The sequence below is a fragment of the Rhinatrema bivittatum genome, chromosome 10 (genome assembly GCF_901001135.1).
Source record: "Rhinatrema bivittatum chromosome 10, aRhiBiv1.1, whole genome shotgun sequence".
Taxonomy (NCBI): domain Eukaryota; kingdom Metazoa; phylum Chordata; class Amphibia; order Gymnophiona; family Rhinatrematidae; genus Rhinatrema; species Rhinatrema bivittatum.
In genome coordinates this window covers 31126914-31143434 of record NC_042624.1, presented here as the reverse complement: position 1 = coordinate 31143434, position 16521 = coordinate 31126914, and the positions used below count along the sequence as shown (strand labels likewise).

At 47.5% G+C, this 16521-nt stretch overlaps 1 protein-coding gene across 8 annotated transcripts in view; it reads right to left on the bottom strand.

The window, feature by feature from the left end:
• SLC44A3 (solute carrier family 44 member 3) overlaps positions 1-16214 on the bottom strand; it is a 275228-nt gene extending 259014 nt beyond the window's left edge. For 4 of the 8 annotated variants that reach the window (XM_029617496.1, XM_029617494.1, XM_029617493.1 and 1 more), the window contains exon 1: positions 15989-16212. Coding sequence is in view for 4 of the 8 variants with exons in the window: in XM_029617493.1 (XP_029473353.1) it covers positions 15989-16012 (24 nt within the window). In the remaining 4 variants the exon portion in view is untranslated. Of the gene's footprint in view, positions 1-9801; positions 9831-9923; positions 9964-10063; positions 10098-15988 lie in introns of all 8 variants that reach the window. The other 4 variants (XM_029617495.1, XM_029617499.1, XM_029617502.1 and 1 more) reach the window with 3 other exon arrangements.
• Between the last annotated feature and the right edge of the window lie 307 nt (positions 16215-16521).

Genomic DNA, 16521 nt, shown 5'->3' with positions numbered 1-16521 from the left:
AAAATTTAAATTTCACCAATAAAGTTCCTCGCATTTCAACTTGGGAGCTGTAAGATGTCTCTATCAATTCTGTTGGATTGGGTTGGAGATAGAGATATCTTTACAGTTGGGACAGACGGATTACTTGTTTAACATCTTTACAGGCTGTGGAGCCGTTGTGCATGGATTTAGCCGGCATACAGGATTTATAGCCATCTCGGATGGATTATAAATAGATTTTTAGTCCGTTTCTGCTTGAACATTTCCTACAGGCTATACAGCCGGTAAGAGCCACAGATGAAGATCAGACCGGATGGTTCAACACGTTGCCAGGCTTGCTGATGCGGCATCTTACAAAATATTGCATATTTGACACATTGTTGGACATACACTGAGTCAACTGGAATAATTAATTAGGTGGTGCCTTTTGCCTATTGATTTTGATACACAGGGCTCTTTTTTTGTGTTGTCTATCAATTCTGTGACATCCATCTTCTTGTAAATTTTCGTTTTGTTGTTCATTTTTCCTCAATAAAAAATATGCATTCAATACCACTGGTAGCTTTTCAGGTGTTAATAACAATATTTCTTGAAAGTAGTTCTTTAACTGTTCCTTTGGAGAGATAATTTTACACTTGGGAAAGTTTAATATTCTTATTAAATAGTTATTATATCTTATGGAATTTTCTATACTTTTCACTTTCTTCTCAAGTATAGTTTCTCCTTTAATTATTGAAAGCTGCACATTTTTTTATCTGTTTTATTTCTTCTTCCACTTTAATCAAATTCACAGGGAATGGTGAATGAAACGGAAAATGTCATAATGCCTCTGTATCGCTCCATGGTGAGACCGCACCTTGAATACTGTGTACAATTCTGGTCGCCGCATCTCAAAAAAGATATAATTGCCATGGAGAAGGTACAGAGAAGGGCTACCAAAATGATAAGGGGAATGGAACAGCTCCCCTATGAGGAAAGACTAAAGAGGTTAGGACTTTTCAGCTTGGAGAAGAGACGGCTGAGGGGGGATATGATAGAGGTGTTTAAAATCATGAGAAGTCTAGAACGAGTAGATGTGAATCTGTTATTTACTCTTTCAGACAGTAGAAAGACTAGGGGGTACTCCATGAAGTTAGCATGGGGCACATTTCAAACTAATTGGAGAAAGTTCTTTTTTACTCAACGCACAATTAAACTCTGGAATTTGTTGCCAGAGGATGTGGTTAGTGCAGTTAGTATAGCGGTGTTTAAAAAAGGATTGGATAAGTTCTTGGAGGAGAAGTCCATTACCTGCTATTAAGTTCACTTAGGGGTAGATTTTATAATTTTGCGCCAGACGCGAACAAAAGATTTTATAAGATACGCGCGGCTACGCGCGTATCTTATAAAATCCGGGGTCGGCGAGTGCAAGGGGGTGCACATTTGTGCAACCTGCGCGCGCCAAGCCCGGCGGGCGCTGCCTGTTCTCTCCGAGGCCACTCCAAAATCGGAGAGGCCTCGGAGGGAACTTTCTTTCCACCCCCCCCCCGGCAGACGTAAATCTGCGCGTGCCAGCGGGCTGCTGGTGCGCCATCACCCAACCCAGGGGCTGGTCCGGAGGCCTCGACCACGCCCCCAGGCCGGTGCCACGCCCCTGGTCCCGCCCCGAACTGCCCCCCCTGACACGCCCCCCCTCCCCGCCCCTTTTATGAAGCCCCGGGACTTACGCACGCTGGCGCGCAAATCCGGCCAGATTTACACGTGCAGGGCATTTAAAATCTGGCCCTTAGAGAATAGCCACTGCCATTAGCAATGGTATCATGGAATAGACAGTTTTTGGGTACTTGCCAGGTTCTTATGGCCTGGTTTGGCCTCTGTTGGAAACAGGATGCTGGGCTTGATAGACCCTTGGTCTGACACAGTATGGCATTTTCTTATGTTCTTACAGAATGTTGATTTATTTCCGGTGTTAATTATATAGAGCAGTTTGCATTTCTTTTATATTTGCAGACAAATTTACTATAGCATTTTGCATCGACGTTATCACCTACCATAATAAATCCATAGTAACAACCTTTGGTTTTTCACTTGGCTCAAAAGGTAACAAAGTTAATGCATGAGAAAGAGATATACTTTGAGAATCTTGGTTCCTTTGGGACTGGGCTATCTTCACAACTGTTCCAGCTTCAATCTCGCCGGAACCGATTCGGACTTCGCCGAAACCTCCTTCCACTTGTGGGGAGGAGATGAAAGGGCCTCCCGCCCTTTCTATCCCCGTTGCTGTTCCAGCTGCTCCCTCCCCGATCAGGTTTACTTCAAACGGTGATACAAAATTATTCAGAGTAGTTAAATCACAAGCGGACTGTGGTACATTACAGGAGGACCTTGCAAGACTGGAAGATTGGGCATCCACATGGCAGATGAAATTTGATGTGGACAAGTGCAAGGTGTTGCATATAGGGAAAAATAACCCTTGCTGTAGCTACCAGATGTTAGATTCCATATTAGGAGCTACCACCCAGGAAAGAGTTCTAAGCTTCATAGTGGATAATACTTTAAAATCGTCGGCTCAGTGTGCTGCAGCAGTCAAAAAAACAAACAGAATGTTAGGAATTATTAGGAAGGGAATGGTTAATAGAACGGAAAATGTCATAATGCCTCTATATCGCTCCATGGCGAGGCCGCACCTTGAATACTGTGTACAATTCTGGTCGCCGCATCTCAAAAAGATATAGTTGCGATGGAGAAGGTACACAGAAGGGCAACCAAAATAAAGGGGATGGAACAGCTCCCCTATGAGGAAAGGCTGAAGAGGTTAGGGCTGTTCAGCTTGGAGAAGAGACAGCTGAGAGGGGATGATAGAGGTCTTTAAGATCATGAGAGGTCTTGAACGGGTAGATGTGACTCTTATTTACAGTTTTGAATAATAGAAGGACTAGGGGGGCATTCCATGAAGTTAGCAAGTAACACATTTAAGACTAATCGGAGAAAATTCTTTTTCACTCAACGCACAATAAAGCTCTGGAATTTGTTGCCAGAGGATGTGGTTAGTGCAGTTAGTGTAGCTGGGTTCAAAAAAGGTTGGGATAAGTTCTTGGAGAAGTCCATTAATGGCTATTAAAGGAAAATTAGTTTCTTACCTGATAATTTTCGTTCCTGTAGTACCAAGGATCAGTCCAGGACACCTGGGTTGTGACTCTGCACCAGTAGATGGAGACAGAGCAAGACTTGTCGGACTGAGCCATATATGACCCTGTGCCAGTCACAGCCCCTCAGTCATACGTAATGTCAAAGTAGAAATCCAACCAGAAAACCAAAACTATCTAGTAAAATCGCTACTTGAACGGAAAAATAATTCCAAACCCCTTCTGGAACTGGACTCCCCAACCGGGAGAGCCAAACAAGCGGTCAGATTAACTAACAACGATGAGCGGACTCTCCGTTACTTCAGCGCAGCACTGCGGGCGGGATCCTGGACTGATCCTTGGTACTACAGGAACAAAAATTATCAGGTAGGAAACTAATTTTCCTTTCCCTGTACGTACCAGGATCAGTCCAGGACACCTGGGACATACCAGAGCCAACTTACCGAGGGTGGGAAGTAGAGAGTCCCGCTTGGAGTACCCTCTCTCCAAATCCCCCGGCATCTGTAGCCCGGACATCCAACCGGTAATGCCTGATAAAGGTATGCAACGACTTCCAGGTAGCCGCCCTACAAATCTCTTGAGGCGACACCTGAGAAGCTTCCGCCCAAGACGCAGCTTGAGATCGAGTCGAGTGAGCCCGAAGACCTATGGGAAGCGGTTTTCCCCGCACCAAGTATGCCGAACCAATGGCCTCCTTGAGCCAACGGGCGATCGTCATGCTGGAAGCTGCGGCCCCTTTCTTTGGACCAGAGAACAAAACAAACAGATGATCTGTTACCCGAAACGGATTAGTAACCTCCAGATAGCGAAGGAGGGATCTCCGCACATCAAGCTTCCTCAGTTCCCTCGATTTTGGATCAGAGGACTCCCCGACCGCAAAAGCGGGCAGCTCAACTGACTGATTTAAGTGAAAAGACGACACCACTTTGGGCATAAAGGAAGGGACCATCCACAAGGAAACTCCTGAATCGGAAATACGCAAGAACGGTTCCCTACAGGACAAGGCCTGCAATTCCGAAACACGCCGTGCCGAGGCAATCGCCACCAGGAATACTGTCTTCAACGTGAGATCCTTAGTAGTTGCGCGCTTCAAGGGCTCAAATGGTGCCGAGCATAAGGCGGAGAGAACCCAATTGAGGTTCCAAGACGGACAGGGGGGACACAATGGAGGACGGAGATGTTTAGCCCCCCCGAAGAAAACGGGAGATATCTGGGTGAAGAGCCAGGGAGGTTCCCCGGACCTTACCTCGCAAATAACCAAGCACCGCCACTTGGACCCGTAGAGAACTGCACGCCAAGCCTTTGGCCAGACCGGCCTGGAGAAACGCCAGAATATCGGATACAGAAGCGGAAGTGGGATCCACCCCACGCTTCACGCACCATTCCTCAAAGACCACCCAGACACGGACATAAGCCAGGGACGTAGACTGCTTCCTGGACCTCAGCAGCGTGGCTATCACCGCATCTGAGTAACCTTTTCTCTTCAACCGATTCCTTTCAAAAGCCATGCCGCGAGACAGAAGTGATCCGCATCCTCCAAACAGACGGGGCCCTGATGGAGGAGCCCCGCGAACCCCTGGAGACTAAGGGGAGCCGCCACCGACAACTGGATGAGGTCTGCGAACCACGGACGGCGCGGCCACTCCGGTGCCACCATGATCACGTTGGACGGGTGCAATTCTATGCGCCGCAGAATCTTGCCGATCATCAGCCACGGGGGAAACACGTACAGCAGCACATCCGTCGGCCAGGGAAGCACCAACGCGTCGACGCCTTCTGCTCCCCTTTCGACGCAGACTGTAAAATCGCGGGGCCTTCGTGTTGTGCCATGTGGCCATCATATCCATGTGGGGCATTCCCCACTTCTTGCAAATGAGGAGGAACGCTTCGTCCGCCAGCTCCCACTCCCCGGGATCCAGGCGATGACTGCTGAGAAAATCCGCCTGGACGTTGTCGATTCCGGCAATGTGAGACGCTGCAACGTTGCTGAGATGTTGTTCCGACCAGGCCATCAAGAGCTGCGCCTCCTCCGCCACCAGTGGACTTCTCGTCCCGCCTTGGCGATTGATGTAGGCCACGGTGGTTGCGTTGTCCGACAACACTCGGACCGCCTTTCCTCACACCAGCGGTAGGAAGGCTTGCAGTGCCAGACGGACCGCTCTGGTCTCTAGTCGGTTGATAGACCACTGGGCTTGCGACGCTGACCATAGGCCTTGAACCGACTTTCCTAGGCAAACCGCTCCCCAACCGGAGAGACTGGCATCCGTGGTCACCACCGTCCAATTGGGCACCAGAAGGGACACTCCACAGGACAGATGACTGGAATCCAGCCACCAGAGCAGGCTGGATCTCGCCTGGGCCGCGAGTGGAAGCGGTAGGTGGAACTCCTCCGAAACCGGCTTCCAGCGGGATAGTAAGGATGACTGCAATGGCCGCAGATGAGCGAACGTCCAGGGAACCAACGCGAGCGCTGAAGCCATAGAACCCAGAACCGTCAGATAATCGCAGACCCGCGGGCGGCGGAGAGACAATAACCGCCTCACTTGAGCTTGCAGTTTGCATATCCGTTCGTGAAATAGGAACACCTTGCCCTGTTTCGTGTCGAATACGGCTCCAAGATATTCCAAGGTCTGTGTGGGTGTCAGTTGACTCTTGTTGAAGTTGACTACCCAGCCTAGGGACTGCAAAAGCTGTAGGACCCTGGCCACTGCCAGCCGACACTGACCCTCGGACTTCGCCCGAATCAATCAATCGTCCAGGTAAGGATGAACCAGAAGTCTTCCCGGCGTAGCTGCGCCGCCACCACTACCATTACTTTCGTGAATGTACGGGGAGCCGTTGCGAGACCAAACGGGAGCGCCCGAAACTGGTAATGCTGCCCCAGGATGCAGAACCTTAGGAATCGCTGGAACGACGGCTGAATGCCCACGTGAAAGTATGCTTCCGTGAGATCTAGGGAGGCCAGGAATTCGCCTGGGCGCACCGAGGCGATCACCGAACGAATCGTCTCCATTTTGAAGTGAGGAACGCGAAGGCATCTGTTTACCCCTTTTAGATCCAGGATTGGTCGTGACGTGCCGTCTTTCTTTGGAACGATGAAGTAAATGGAGTAACGTCCCTTGCCGTACTGATTGACAGGGACAGGGGAAATGGCTCCCAAGCTTTCCAAGCGTCGGATGGTTTCTAGCACCGCCGCCTTCTTCTCGGGGGGGCCTTGCAGGGCGAGACAAGGAACTTGTCCGCTGGGATGCGAGCAAAATCTAATGCGTAGCCGTGTCTTATCACGTTGAGGACCCACTAGTCAGACGTCACGCTGGCCCATTCCTCAAAAAATAACGTTAACCGCACCCCGACATTTGGAACGACGTGCTGAGGCGAGGGATGGGCCGACCGCATTTCATTGCGAAGCCTTAGACCCCGTGCCCAACGAGGCTCCTCCTTGTCTACCGAAACGTTTCCCCCGAAAGGACTGCTGCCACTGAGGGGTTCGGGAGGAAGACGACCTATACGAGGGGCCGGTAGACCTTTGAGGACGCGATTTCCTGGGACCACGAAAACGGGACCTGGCAGGAAACGAGGACCGCGCCCTGGATCTGTCCTCGGGCAGCTTAAAAGCCCTGTTCTCCCCCAGAGAAATCATTAAATCATCCAACTCCTTGCTAACCAACAACTTCCCCTTGAATGGCAGCGCCCCGAGGTGAGCCTTGGAAGAGCCATCCACCGCCCACTTGCGCAGCCTCAGGAGGCGGCGCGCCGACACAGCAGCCACCATGGACCTAGCTGACGTACGTAGCAGATCGTGAAGAGCATCTGCCCCATACGCTATTGCCGCCTCCAACCTATCTGCCTGAGATGCCTCTTCTGCAGACAGGCCCGCATTCGCCTGAAGGACCTGGGCCCAGCGCAGGCTAGCTCGCATAGCGAAGTTAGTGCAGATGGCGGCCCGCACCCCCAGGGCAGACACCTCAAAGATCTTCTTAAGTTGCACTTCCAGCTTCCTGTCCTGTATGTCCCTGAGAGCCGTCGCTCCCATAACCGGGATGGTAGACCTCTTCGTCACCGCGGAAACCGCTGAATCCACCTTCGGGAGTCTGAGAAGCTCCAGCGCATCCTCCGATAGCGGGTAAAGCTTATCCATGGCCTTGCTGACCTTCAATCCTAACTCCGGAGTATCCCTTTCCCGGAACAAGATATCTGAAGAAAAGTGAAACGGAAAGGCAACTGCCAGTCCCGTGAGACCTAACAGGACCGGATCCATGTTGGCCTCGTCGGACCACCACCGGCGGGGCCTCTATTCCCAGTTCCTGAAGAATGGCCGGAATTAGTGGGGACAGTTCCTCCCTGCGGAAAAGCCGGACCACCTTGGGGTCATCCCCTTTCACGGCCTGTGCCCCTTTGCCCGCGCTGGGCTGGGTGGAACCGTCCGCCGCCGCCTCCTCGGCCCCCTTCAGGGGGTCCTCGGGGAAATCCGTATCAGTCACGGAGGAAGATTCTGGATCAGACTCCTGCGGGACGCCACGTGGAGGCCGCTTCCCTCGTGACGGCTCCTGGGCAATCTCCGCAGCCTCCTTAGCTTTCCTTTTCCTCGGGGGGGGCCTTGCGGGATCCCCCCACAGAGACTCCCCCTTGGCTGCGCTTGCATTTAAGCACTTTGCGCAGCAAAAGCGCAAAGTCAGCCGAAAAAGATCCGGAACCCGAGGAATCGTCACCGGTATCCCCAGGGGACCTAAGCCCCTCCGGGGCGACCCCCCCGCTGTGCCCCGCTGTGGGGAAAGCACGGGAGGCAAAGCTGTATCCCCCGCTGCATCCCGCGCAATTTTGCGGCCGGTGGCCAAAATGGCCGCCACTCCCACGCTGAGCAGGAAAGCTCTTGGGGCCTATCACGCGGCCCTGGACCGGGTCTCCCGAGGTGCCCCGGACAACCCCTCTCCGCCCGGGACGCAGGCCGCACAGAGGCCCTCCCGCAATAGGCGCGCGCGCCGAGCCACAGGCCCGACAAGACGACCCACGTGGCATGCCAGCGATCGCGGCTAAAAAGAGAGACACGACCAAATTAAAATCAAAACAAACTCGGCGACCTCCCTCCTGCTAGCGGCGCGCCCCCCCCCCCCCCCCCCCGAGAGAAAACGGAGCGGCGACGCGAGGCAACGGAGAGCCGGCAGCAACAAAACAAACAAACTTTTTTTTTTTACAAACGCTTGCCGCTGTCCTCTGTCCTGGAGCCCTGTTCCTGCAGGGGTGAGTGAACCAGGCTCCCCGGTGTCACCCCTGGCGCTGCTACTAGAGAAGCCGGGTCCTCTACCCTAGCAGCGGCCTCGACCAGGGGGGGATGGTCCCCTCAGAACCTCACAACTCCCCTGGGAGGCAGGGCGGACGGGACTTCACTCTCCAATCAAAAAAACAAAACCCAATTTGGAAGAAAACCTCAAACTAGGCTTACCTAAAAATACTGAAACTACTAAAAATCAACCAACCCTGACTGACTACCAGAATCAGGGCAGGCAGGGGCTGTGACTGCACCTGCACCATCTACTGGAGACAGAGTAAGACTGAGGGGCTGTGACTGGCACAGGGTCATATATGGCTCAGTCCGACAAGTCTTGCTATGTCTCCATCTACTGGTGCGGAGTCACAACCCAGGTGTCCTGGACTGATCCTGGTACGTACAGGGAATCAAGTTTACTTAGGGAATAGCTACTGCTATTAATTACATCAGTAGTATGGGATCTTCTTAGTGTTTGGGTAATTGCCAGGTTCTTGTGGCCTGGTTTGGCCTCTTTTGGAAACAGGATGCTGGGCTTGATGGACCCTTGGTCTGACCCAGCATGGCAATTTCTTAAGTTCTAATGAAAAGGCGTGAGCTAAATATACAATTTTTTAAAAAGTGCGTGTAAGTATATACAGAGATTGGATGTAGATCTCTGCTATCTCCCACGGTCTCCGTGCCCACTGATAAACATGAGCATTCATGGATGATGTGTCTTGGAATGCAGTGTTCATCAAAGTACTTCATCACAACATGACAGTTATCTCTCTGCCTCTGCAGCAAAACTGAATAGCCTCACCGCCCACAGGAACAAACCTGGACTTTCAGCTATTCTGTTTTCAGTTTTATGGCAATCCTGAAGCATGTAAAGCGCTGATTTCTCTGTTAATTAAAATCCTTCTGTACTAGAGTTGCATGCCAGTAAGACTGTCAGACACATAATCAGAGAAAGAAAAGTAAATTAGAGTAACAGGCAGAAATTAGATAAGGACACACTTGTTTTATGTTTTGTTTTTTTTATTAGCTAGTTCACAATCCAGGAAAATGGTTCCAGAAAACGAGGCATACACATACCTTGATTCTGCTGGAAGATAACTTGCGTAAAGAGTAGATAGTCTCTTTTTTTTATTTGGTAAAGCTCACGATAGGTGGTATGGCCAGATGTGGATCAGAGGACCAGAGAGACTATCAAAGATTTAAAGAAGAAGAAAGTGCAGCTACACACTCCAACAGCACCATCAAGAACTGCAGAACTGTGAGCTATTTCTTGCACACTTGTTACAAAGCACAGTTGTTACATAAGCACAGACAGAATATACACACAGAAATACTCAGGGACATGCAAAAGGTGATGCAAAGAGTAAGGCACAAGGAAAATGACAGAAATGTAGTGTTTTCACCTCTTGAGTACTGAAGATATTCTATAGTTACCTAGTGATTTTCTGAATAAGAACTGAAACCTGCAAGAAACAGAAAGTGAAAATATTTTCAGAAAATAATCATATTGCTTGATTTAATAAATTTTCACTACAAGTTTGTGCTGATCGTTTGACCTGAAATTTAGATATTCTTTTGTTGCTGGTGTTGTTGTACCTGTAAGATAAAAGAAAAAAAATGAAAGTTAATATGTGACATGCTTTGGAAAGAAAGTAGTTAATAGCGAAAGGTAAACAGTTAAAAGAAATGTACCTACCTGTTGAATGTTTCACTGGAAGTTGTTAGTGTGCCTGTAAAGTATTTAAAGAAATTTTACTTGTTACCAAACCCCTAGATTCATGAAAATGCTATAAGTTTCATATGAATAATGTCTGCGATAAGGAAGAGAGGTGTGGTTAGGGTAACTTTTGAGTTATCGCACCGCACAATATTTCATCGCAACATGCGTTAAATTTATCGCACCCAAGATATTTTCACTTTGCAGCTTGCGAAGTACCCAGACAGGAATTTCCTTATTTTTGGGCTGCTCCTGGCGAGAGTGAAAGAGCGAGAGAGACAGAGACTCTTTATAAGACTCTCATATAAGTAAACTATTTGTAACAATAGGCGGGTCATCTAGTAGCTCAAGGTGAGGTTTTGGTGGTGTCCTAGGTTCTGGGGCCCAGTTTTACACGCACAGCCAGACATACGAACAGCAGAGCACACATCAGTGAAGATTTGATGTGATTTGGAATGAGGAAAGGTGCACAAAGATGAGATTTGTGCAATGTACTCTCACCCCAGCTTGATGCACACTCTACTTGAGGGGGAAGCTAAATCAGGACAACACTTCTGCTCGGCTCAGAGGCAGCCTGCGCAGGCACTCGACTCTCAACAGTGAGGCCCACAGGGCCACAGGAACCATCAGCAGCGGCCTCTTATCCAGTCGGAGCAGGAAGAGCAGCGCGGTACTCAGGCTGCTAAAAGCAGCACCAGCTCCCCCCTCCATTTGGCAGTCAGAAGTAGGAGGAGTAGCATGGCCTGCTGGCAGAAAAAAGCTCCATCAGTCTAACATCTCTACTGTCAGGGCCCCAGGCTAGAAGAAAGAGCAAAGGTCTGATAGGCTGAGGGAGAAGGATCCTGCTGCTGCTCTTGTAATTCCAGAGGAAGGGAAACAAGTAAGAAGGCATGTGTATGTATGTGTAACTCAGCATGTGAGATTGGGTATGCATGACTAAACGTGTGAAAAGGAGCACATGCCATGTGTGACAATGTGAGAAATCATGCACGTGTGTGACAGAGCATTGAGAGGGAGCATATGCATGTGACTGAACATGTGAGAGCGCATGGGTGTGAGTGATTGAGCATGTGAGCGCACAGGTGAGTGACTAATCATGTGAAGCATAGGGATGGGTGAGTGACTACGTGAGAGAGCATGCAAGTGTGACTGAGCGTTTGGGAGAGTTTGTGTGCGACAGAGCAAGTGAGAGAGAACGTGCATCTGTATAAATGAGCATGTGAGAGAACCGCATTCATGTGTGTGACTAAGCATGCGACAGCGCATGTGTGTGGCTGAGCCTATGAAACCATGGGGATAAATGTGTGACTGAGTATGAAAGTGCGCATGAATGTGACTGAGCATGTGAGAGAATGTGTGAGTGTGACTGAGCATATGAGAGAGAGAATGAGCATGTGAGTGTCTATGCACAACAATCGCCTACTCTCCTTTGTTAATGCACTACAATCTCAGGGCATCTGTAAATCAAAAATTACCAGGTATGGAAAGATGGGGATTTTTTTTTATTTTTACTAGTTTTAATTATTGGGTAATATTTGATGTATCTATTTTGAAAGATTTTACTAGTGTTTGGAAAAAAGTTTTATGAGTTTTTAATTATTAGATGTCACTATTATTAGATGACCACTATTGCCAAGTTTTGAACCTACCATTCTTATCCAAATTTGAGTCAGTAGTATTACATCAACTAGCAGATTTCCTCGAACATGAAATACTAGACCCAAGACAACACGGCTTTAGCAGGGGATACAGCACAGACACACTATTATCATCATCTCATAACACAATACTTTGAGGTTTTGAAGCTAAGAGATTATATAATAGTACTGCTTGAAATAACCGCCTTTTGACACCTTTGTTCACGCGATACTATTACTATTTCGTCCATCTGCAACTGGAATGTCTGGAACAGTTTTAAAAAGGTTTACATCATATTTGTCAGATCGTACACAAAGAATCAGGATAGGTTCATATCACTCCAATTCATTTTCATTATCTGCTAGTGTACCACAGGCCTCTGTCCTATCTTCCATTCTTTTAAATATATAATTGGCTCCTCTGTATAAATTGTTGTCCTGTCTTGGCATTAAACTATGGTTTATATCCTGATGATATTCAGTTTTTCATTTCATACTCAACCTCATGGTCCAGTTCATTAGATATAGTCTCACTTTGCATCACAGTTAAATGATGGCTCATAAAACAGACTTCAACTCAATCTAAAAAAAACCTCAAGTAATCTTGCTTTCTACAAATAAGGAACCTTTGTGTCCTTATCCTACCTTCCTTTTTCAGGATCAACAAATTCCAATTAAGCAAACTGTTAAAATCCTAGGTGTCATACTGGATAGTAACCTGTCAATGAATGCACATATCATTAATACTATAAAAAGTTCATTTTACAAACTTCATCTACTAAAACAGTTAAAACCCATGTTGGAACCAAAGGACTTTCATTTTCTGTTGCAAGCATCGATATTAAATTCGTTGGACTACTGCAATTCATTGAACGTCAGATTACCACTTGCTGCGATATGTCCACTGCAGCTGCTAGAATTTTGTCAGAAACCAAGTTACGGGACCACATCACTCCCATGCTTATGAAACTCCATTGGCTGCCAATCTTCTGGAGACCATAATATAAAGTCCTCAATTTAATAACGAATCCTCCAGTCGGCTAGCCTCAACACTTCAGCTATATAAGCCCACTCTTCAACTACGATCAGCGAGTCACAACTTGCTGGAAGTACTTACCATCATAATCATTAAATTTGAGATAACACGAAACAGAGCTTTCTCAGTGGCTGTCCCTCACCTGTGGAATAACTTGCAAAAATCTGTTCATACGCATGGTCACAAACGGGCCGATGCAGTAAAGTGCGCTCAGACCAAACGCACCATTTGGACGCGTATTTGACGCGCTATTTTGACCCCTTATGCGCGTGGAAAACGCACATCCAACCCCCCGAAACTAATAGCGCCCGCAACATGCAAATGCATGTTGATGAGCCTATTAGTTAGTCCCAGGCGATACAGAAAGTAAAATGTGCGGCCAAGCCGCACATTTTACTTTCAGAAATTAACACCTGCCAAAGGCAGGAGTTAATTTCGGCCAGCACCGGAAAAGTGTACAGAAAAGCAGAAAAAACTGCTTTTCTGTACCCCCTCCTGACTTAATATCATAGCGATATTAAGTCGGAGACCCCAAAGATTAAAAAAAACAAAAACAAAAAAAAAAAACTGCCCATGGGTTGGAAAACGGATGCTCAATTTTGCCGGCGCCTGTGTTCCGAACCCGTGGCTATCAGCGGGTTCGACAACAGACACCAGTAAAATAAAGCGTCAGCTGTCAAACCCGCTGACAGCCGCCGCTTCTGTCAAAAAGGAGGCGCTAGGGACGCGCTAGTATCCCTAGCGCCTCCTTTTTACCGCGGCCTTTAATTTGCATACCTGGGCTTCCTGAATCGCACGCCCAGTAGAGTGGCCTGGGCGCACGTCGGGAGAGCGGGTGCTCGCCGGCTCTCCTGCAGTTTTCTGTATCGGCCCAAAAATGCATTTAAAAAAGGCTTTAAAAACACTTATTTTCAAGCAGGCTTTTTAAAAATTGAATGAGGCTTTTCTTTTATAAGAATGATTTTTATTTGTTCATGAATATGAATGTGTTTCTGTGTAAGCCACTGTGAACTCCTGTATGGAACATGCGGGCTACAAGAACATTAAAAATAAATAAATAAATTTGATGTTCTATTCATCAGCTGTTTTGAAATATTTGTTCTTTGTATTAATATAGTTTTACAATTATGATTGATATCTATTTCTTGATTTTATTGTTTAATGTTTTATGAGGAACAGTGATGTTTCTGCATACAGAGTTTGGCTTGTTATAGTTTCCAACTTAATTTTTATCTGCATTTTCTATTTTATCAGCTCTTTATATTTGGGGATGGTCTATCTGTGGTGTGCCTTGTGAGTGAGGTGAAGTATTCTGCTGGCATGTAGTTTCTGTGTAAGTATCTGGCTTGTTCTAGTTTCTTAATAGGAGGTGTATTGGTGTTTTAGGGCCTGGTGCAATAGTTGTAGTGTTTTGGTATGGGAAGTTTACTATGTTGTAATTGTAATTCAATTTATTAATGGCTTTCTGAGGGCCAATGCCTGGCCAAAGCATGCTAGCATGCCAAAGCACCCAGCATGCCATAGCCAAATACCATATGTATACCAAGTATCTATTTTGCTTTTTTAGAGGGTTTTCTGTTGGCACCACAACAGTGCATGTAAATATAGTATACATGTTGTAAGATATTTTTACCTCAGAAGACTGTACTTTGCAATTCTGAAACTGAATTTGAAATTTCTGCATGTGCAAGTACCATTCCAGCTGGTCCCCAGATTTTTCAAAGAGAAACTTTGTGAGTAGTTCCCAGTCTCTTACATTGTGTACATTGGACAGGTTTGATGTTTCTGAATCCTTTGATTGGATAAAATACAAATAAATATTTTCCATACTCATTATTCCAACATTAAAAACCTAATTTAAATATAGCAAACAATATTTGTGCCATGGATATACAAATATTTTTATTTGTGAACTTTTTGGTTATAAGTTTTAATATAATTATGAAATATTATACCCCTCCTAGAACTGTAAACATTATAAGTTTTAATATATATGAAATATTATACCTCTCCTTGAACTGTAAACAGAGCACGTTATAAAGTTTAAAAATAAATTAGGCTCATGGTGCCAGGATCCCTGAACTGGTTTCAGCTGAGCTGAAAGCTCAAAGGGGCAGGAGGAAACTGCTGAGCCAAAGTAAAATATAAAATTAAAGCCCCCTACAATTAACAGCGTCTCCCAATTCATGGTGCCGTTTGTGTTGCTCAGGGTGAGGGTGCACTTTTTCACTTGGCCACAGGTGCCAAATGGCCTGGCTACGGCTCTGGCAGTGTGTACTGTAAGTTTGTATCTTTTTTTTCTTGCAAAGTGCATCATTTTGCACTTGTCTATAATAAACTCCATTTTCCATGTGGATGCTCATGTTCCATTACTAGAACCTCCTGAAGCTTTATACAGTCAGCTTGGGTTTTAACTATCCCACACAATTAGTATCATCTGCAATCCATAAATGTACATGCCATAGCTTTGGCAGCGCATCAGGTCTGGTGGGTGTGGGGGGGAGAGATTTCCAGCAAGTGGAGGCGGCCAACTCTTAGGTGCCTGAAGACAGACAGCAAAAGGGATCATGCCTATGGGTGAGAGAGAGAACGACGGGAGGGGCTGAAGTAGGGAACAGAGCTGCTCGTCTTTGCTGTGCTGCAGGCTCACTCTTCTTCTCCAGTTCCCAGTACCCTGCTTGGAAGGGGAGGAGTCTGGAGCAGGAAACCAGCTGTTCTCCTGCCTAGACTCCCCATAACCTTGCCCCAGACTAGCTCTAGGCTCCAGGACAGAAAATTGGAGGCGTGCTCAATTAGTAGGAAAGCGTATGGAGCTCGTTTGTTCCCGAGCTATACTCCAGACTCTATTAGGAAAACGGAGCAGCGAGATGCATTAACTGAATCGTTGCCTGCCTAGCCACGAGAGGAACTGCACATTTTCTACCGCAACGATTAACATCGACAAGTCTCCTGTGAATAAAAGCAAGCTTAAGATGCGTTCTGATTTGATCTTTCCTTCAGTATTCTGCCATAGGCACCTAGCGCTCCTTTCTATGGAATGTTCTATATAATCCGTCTCTAGATCAAAAACAAGGGGGCGGAGGGGCCTTGGAAGAAGTTTTCTGAGTTCCGGCCTACTTTGCCAACTCTGCTTTGTAACAGCTTTTGTAAGAACTAATTATTAACCTTTACAGAGAGCAGTCGACGGGGGAAAGGGCCGCGAAGTGAAAGGGAAAGCCTGTGAGCGCTTACCCGATACTCTCCCCAGCAAGCCATCCTGCAAGTTGGCACGCTAGCTGTTCTCGCCACCGGCCACTACTTGCTTCCGGAGCAAAGATAAAAGTCCTAAGAGGCAAAGGGAGGCATTTAGCACCGAAGCGCCCCAAGCCCCCTGATGCGGGGGGGCCGGCGCGTGCGGTTCTGAGAGTGCGCGGGAGACGCAGATACACGGCCGGAGGAGGGCGCGGTCAGCACCTGGGCACGTGGGAGGCGCGAGCTGCCGCCAGGGCAGTGCTGCAGTGGGAGCTGGCTCGGGTGGTAATGCGCCAGAGATTACCTTCCGTCAGTGCCCCAAGGAAAACTTTTTTCCTGGCTCAGGAGCGTACCGAGGAAAGCGTTCCGTTTTTTCTGGTTGTGCAGGCAACCCCCGTGGCTTTTTTTCCTTGTCCCGTTGAGTCCTTTCCTTTAGTAACTGAACGTTTAAAGACATGAATATGTAACCCTTAAAGTTCAATTTTCTTTATGACTCCTTGTGTCTGAAACCTGCACTTTGATTCCCAACCCAG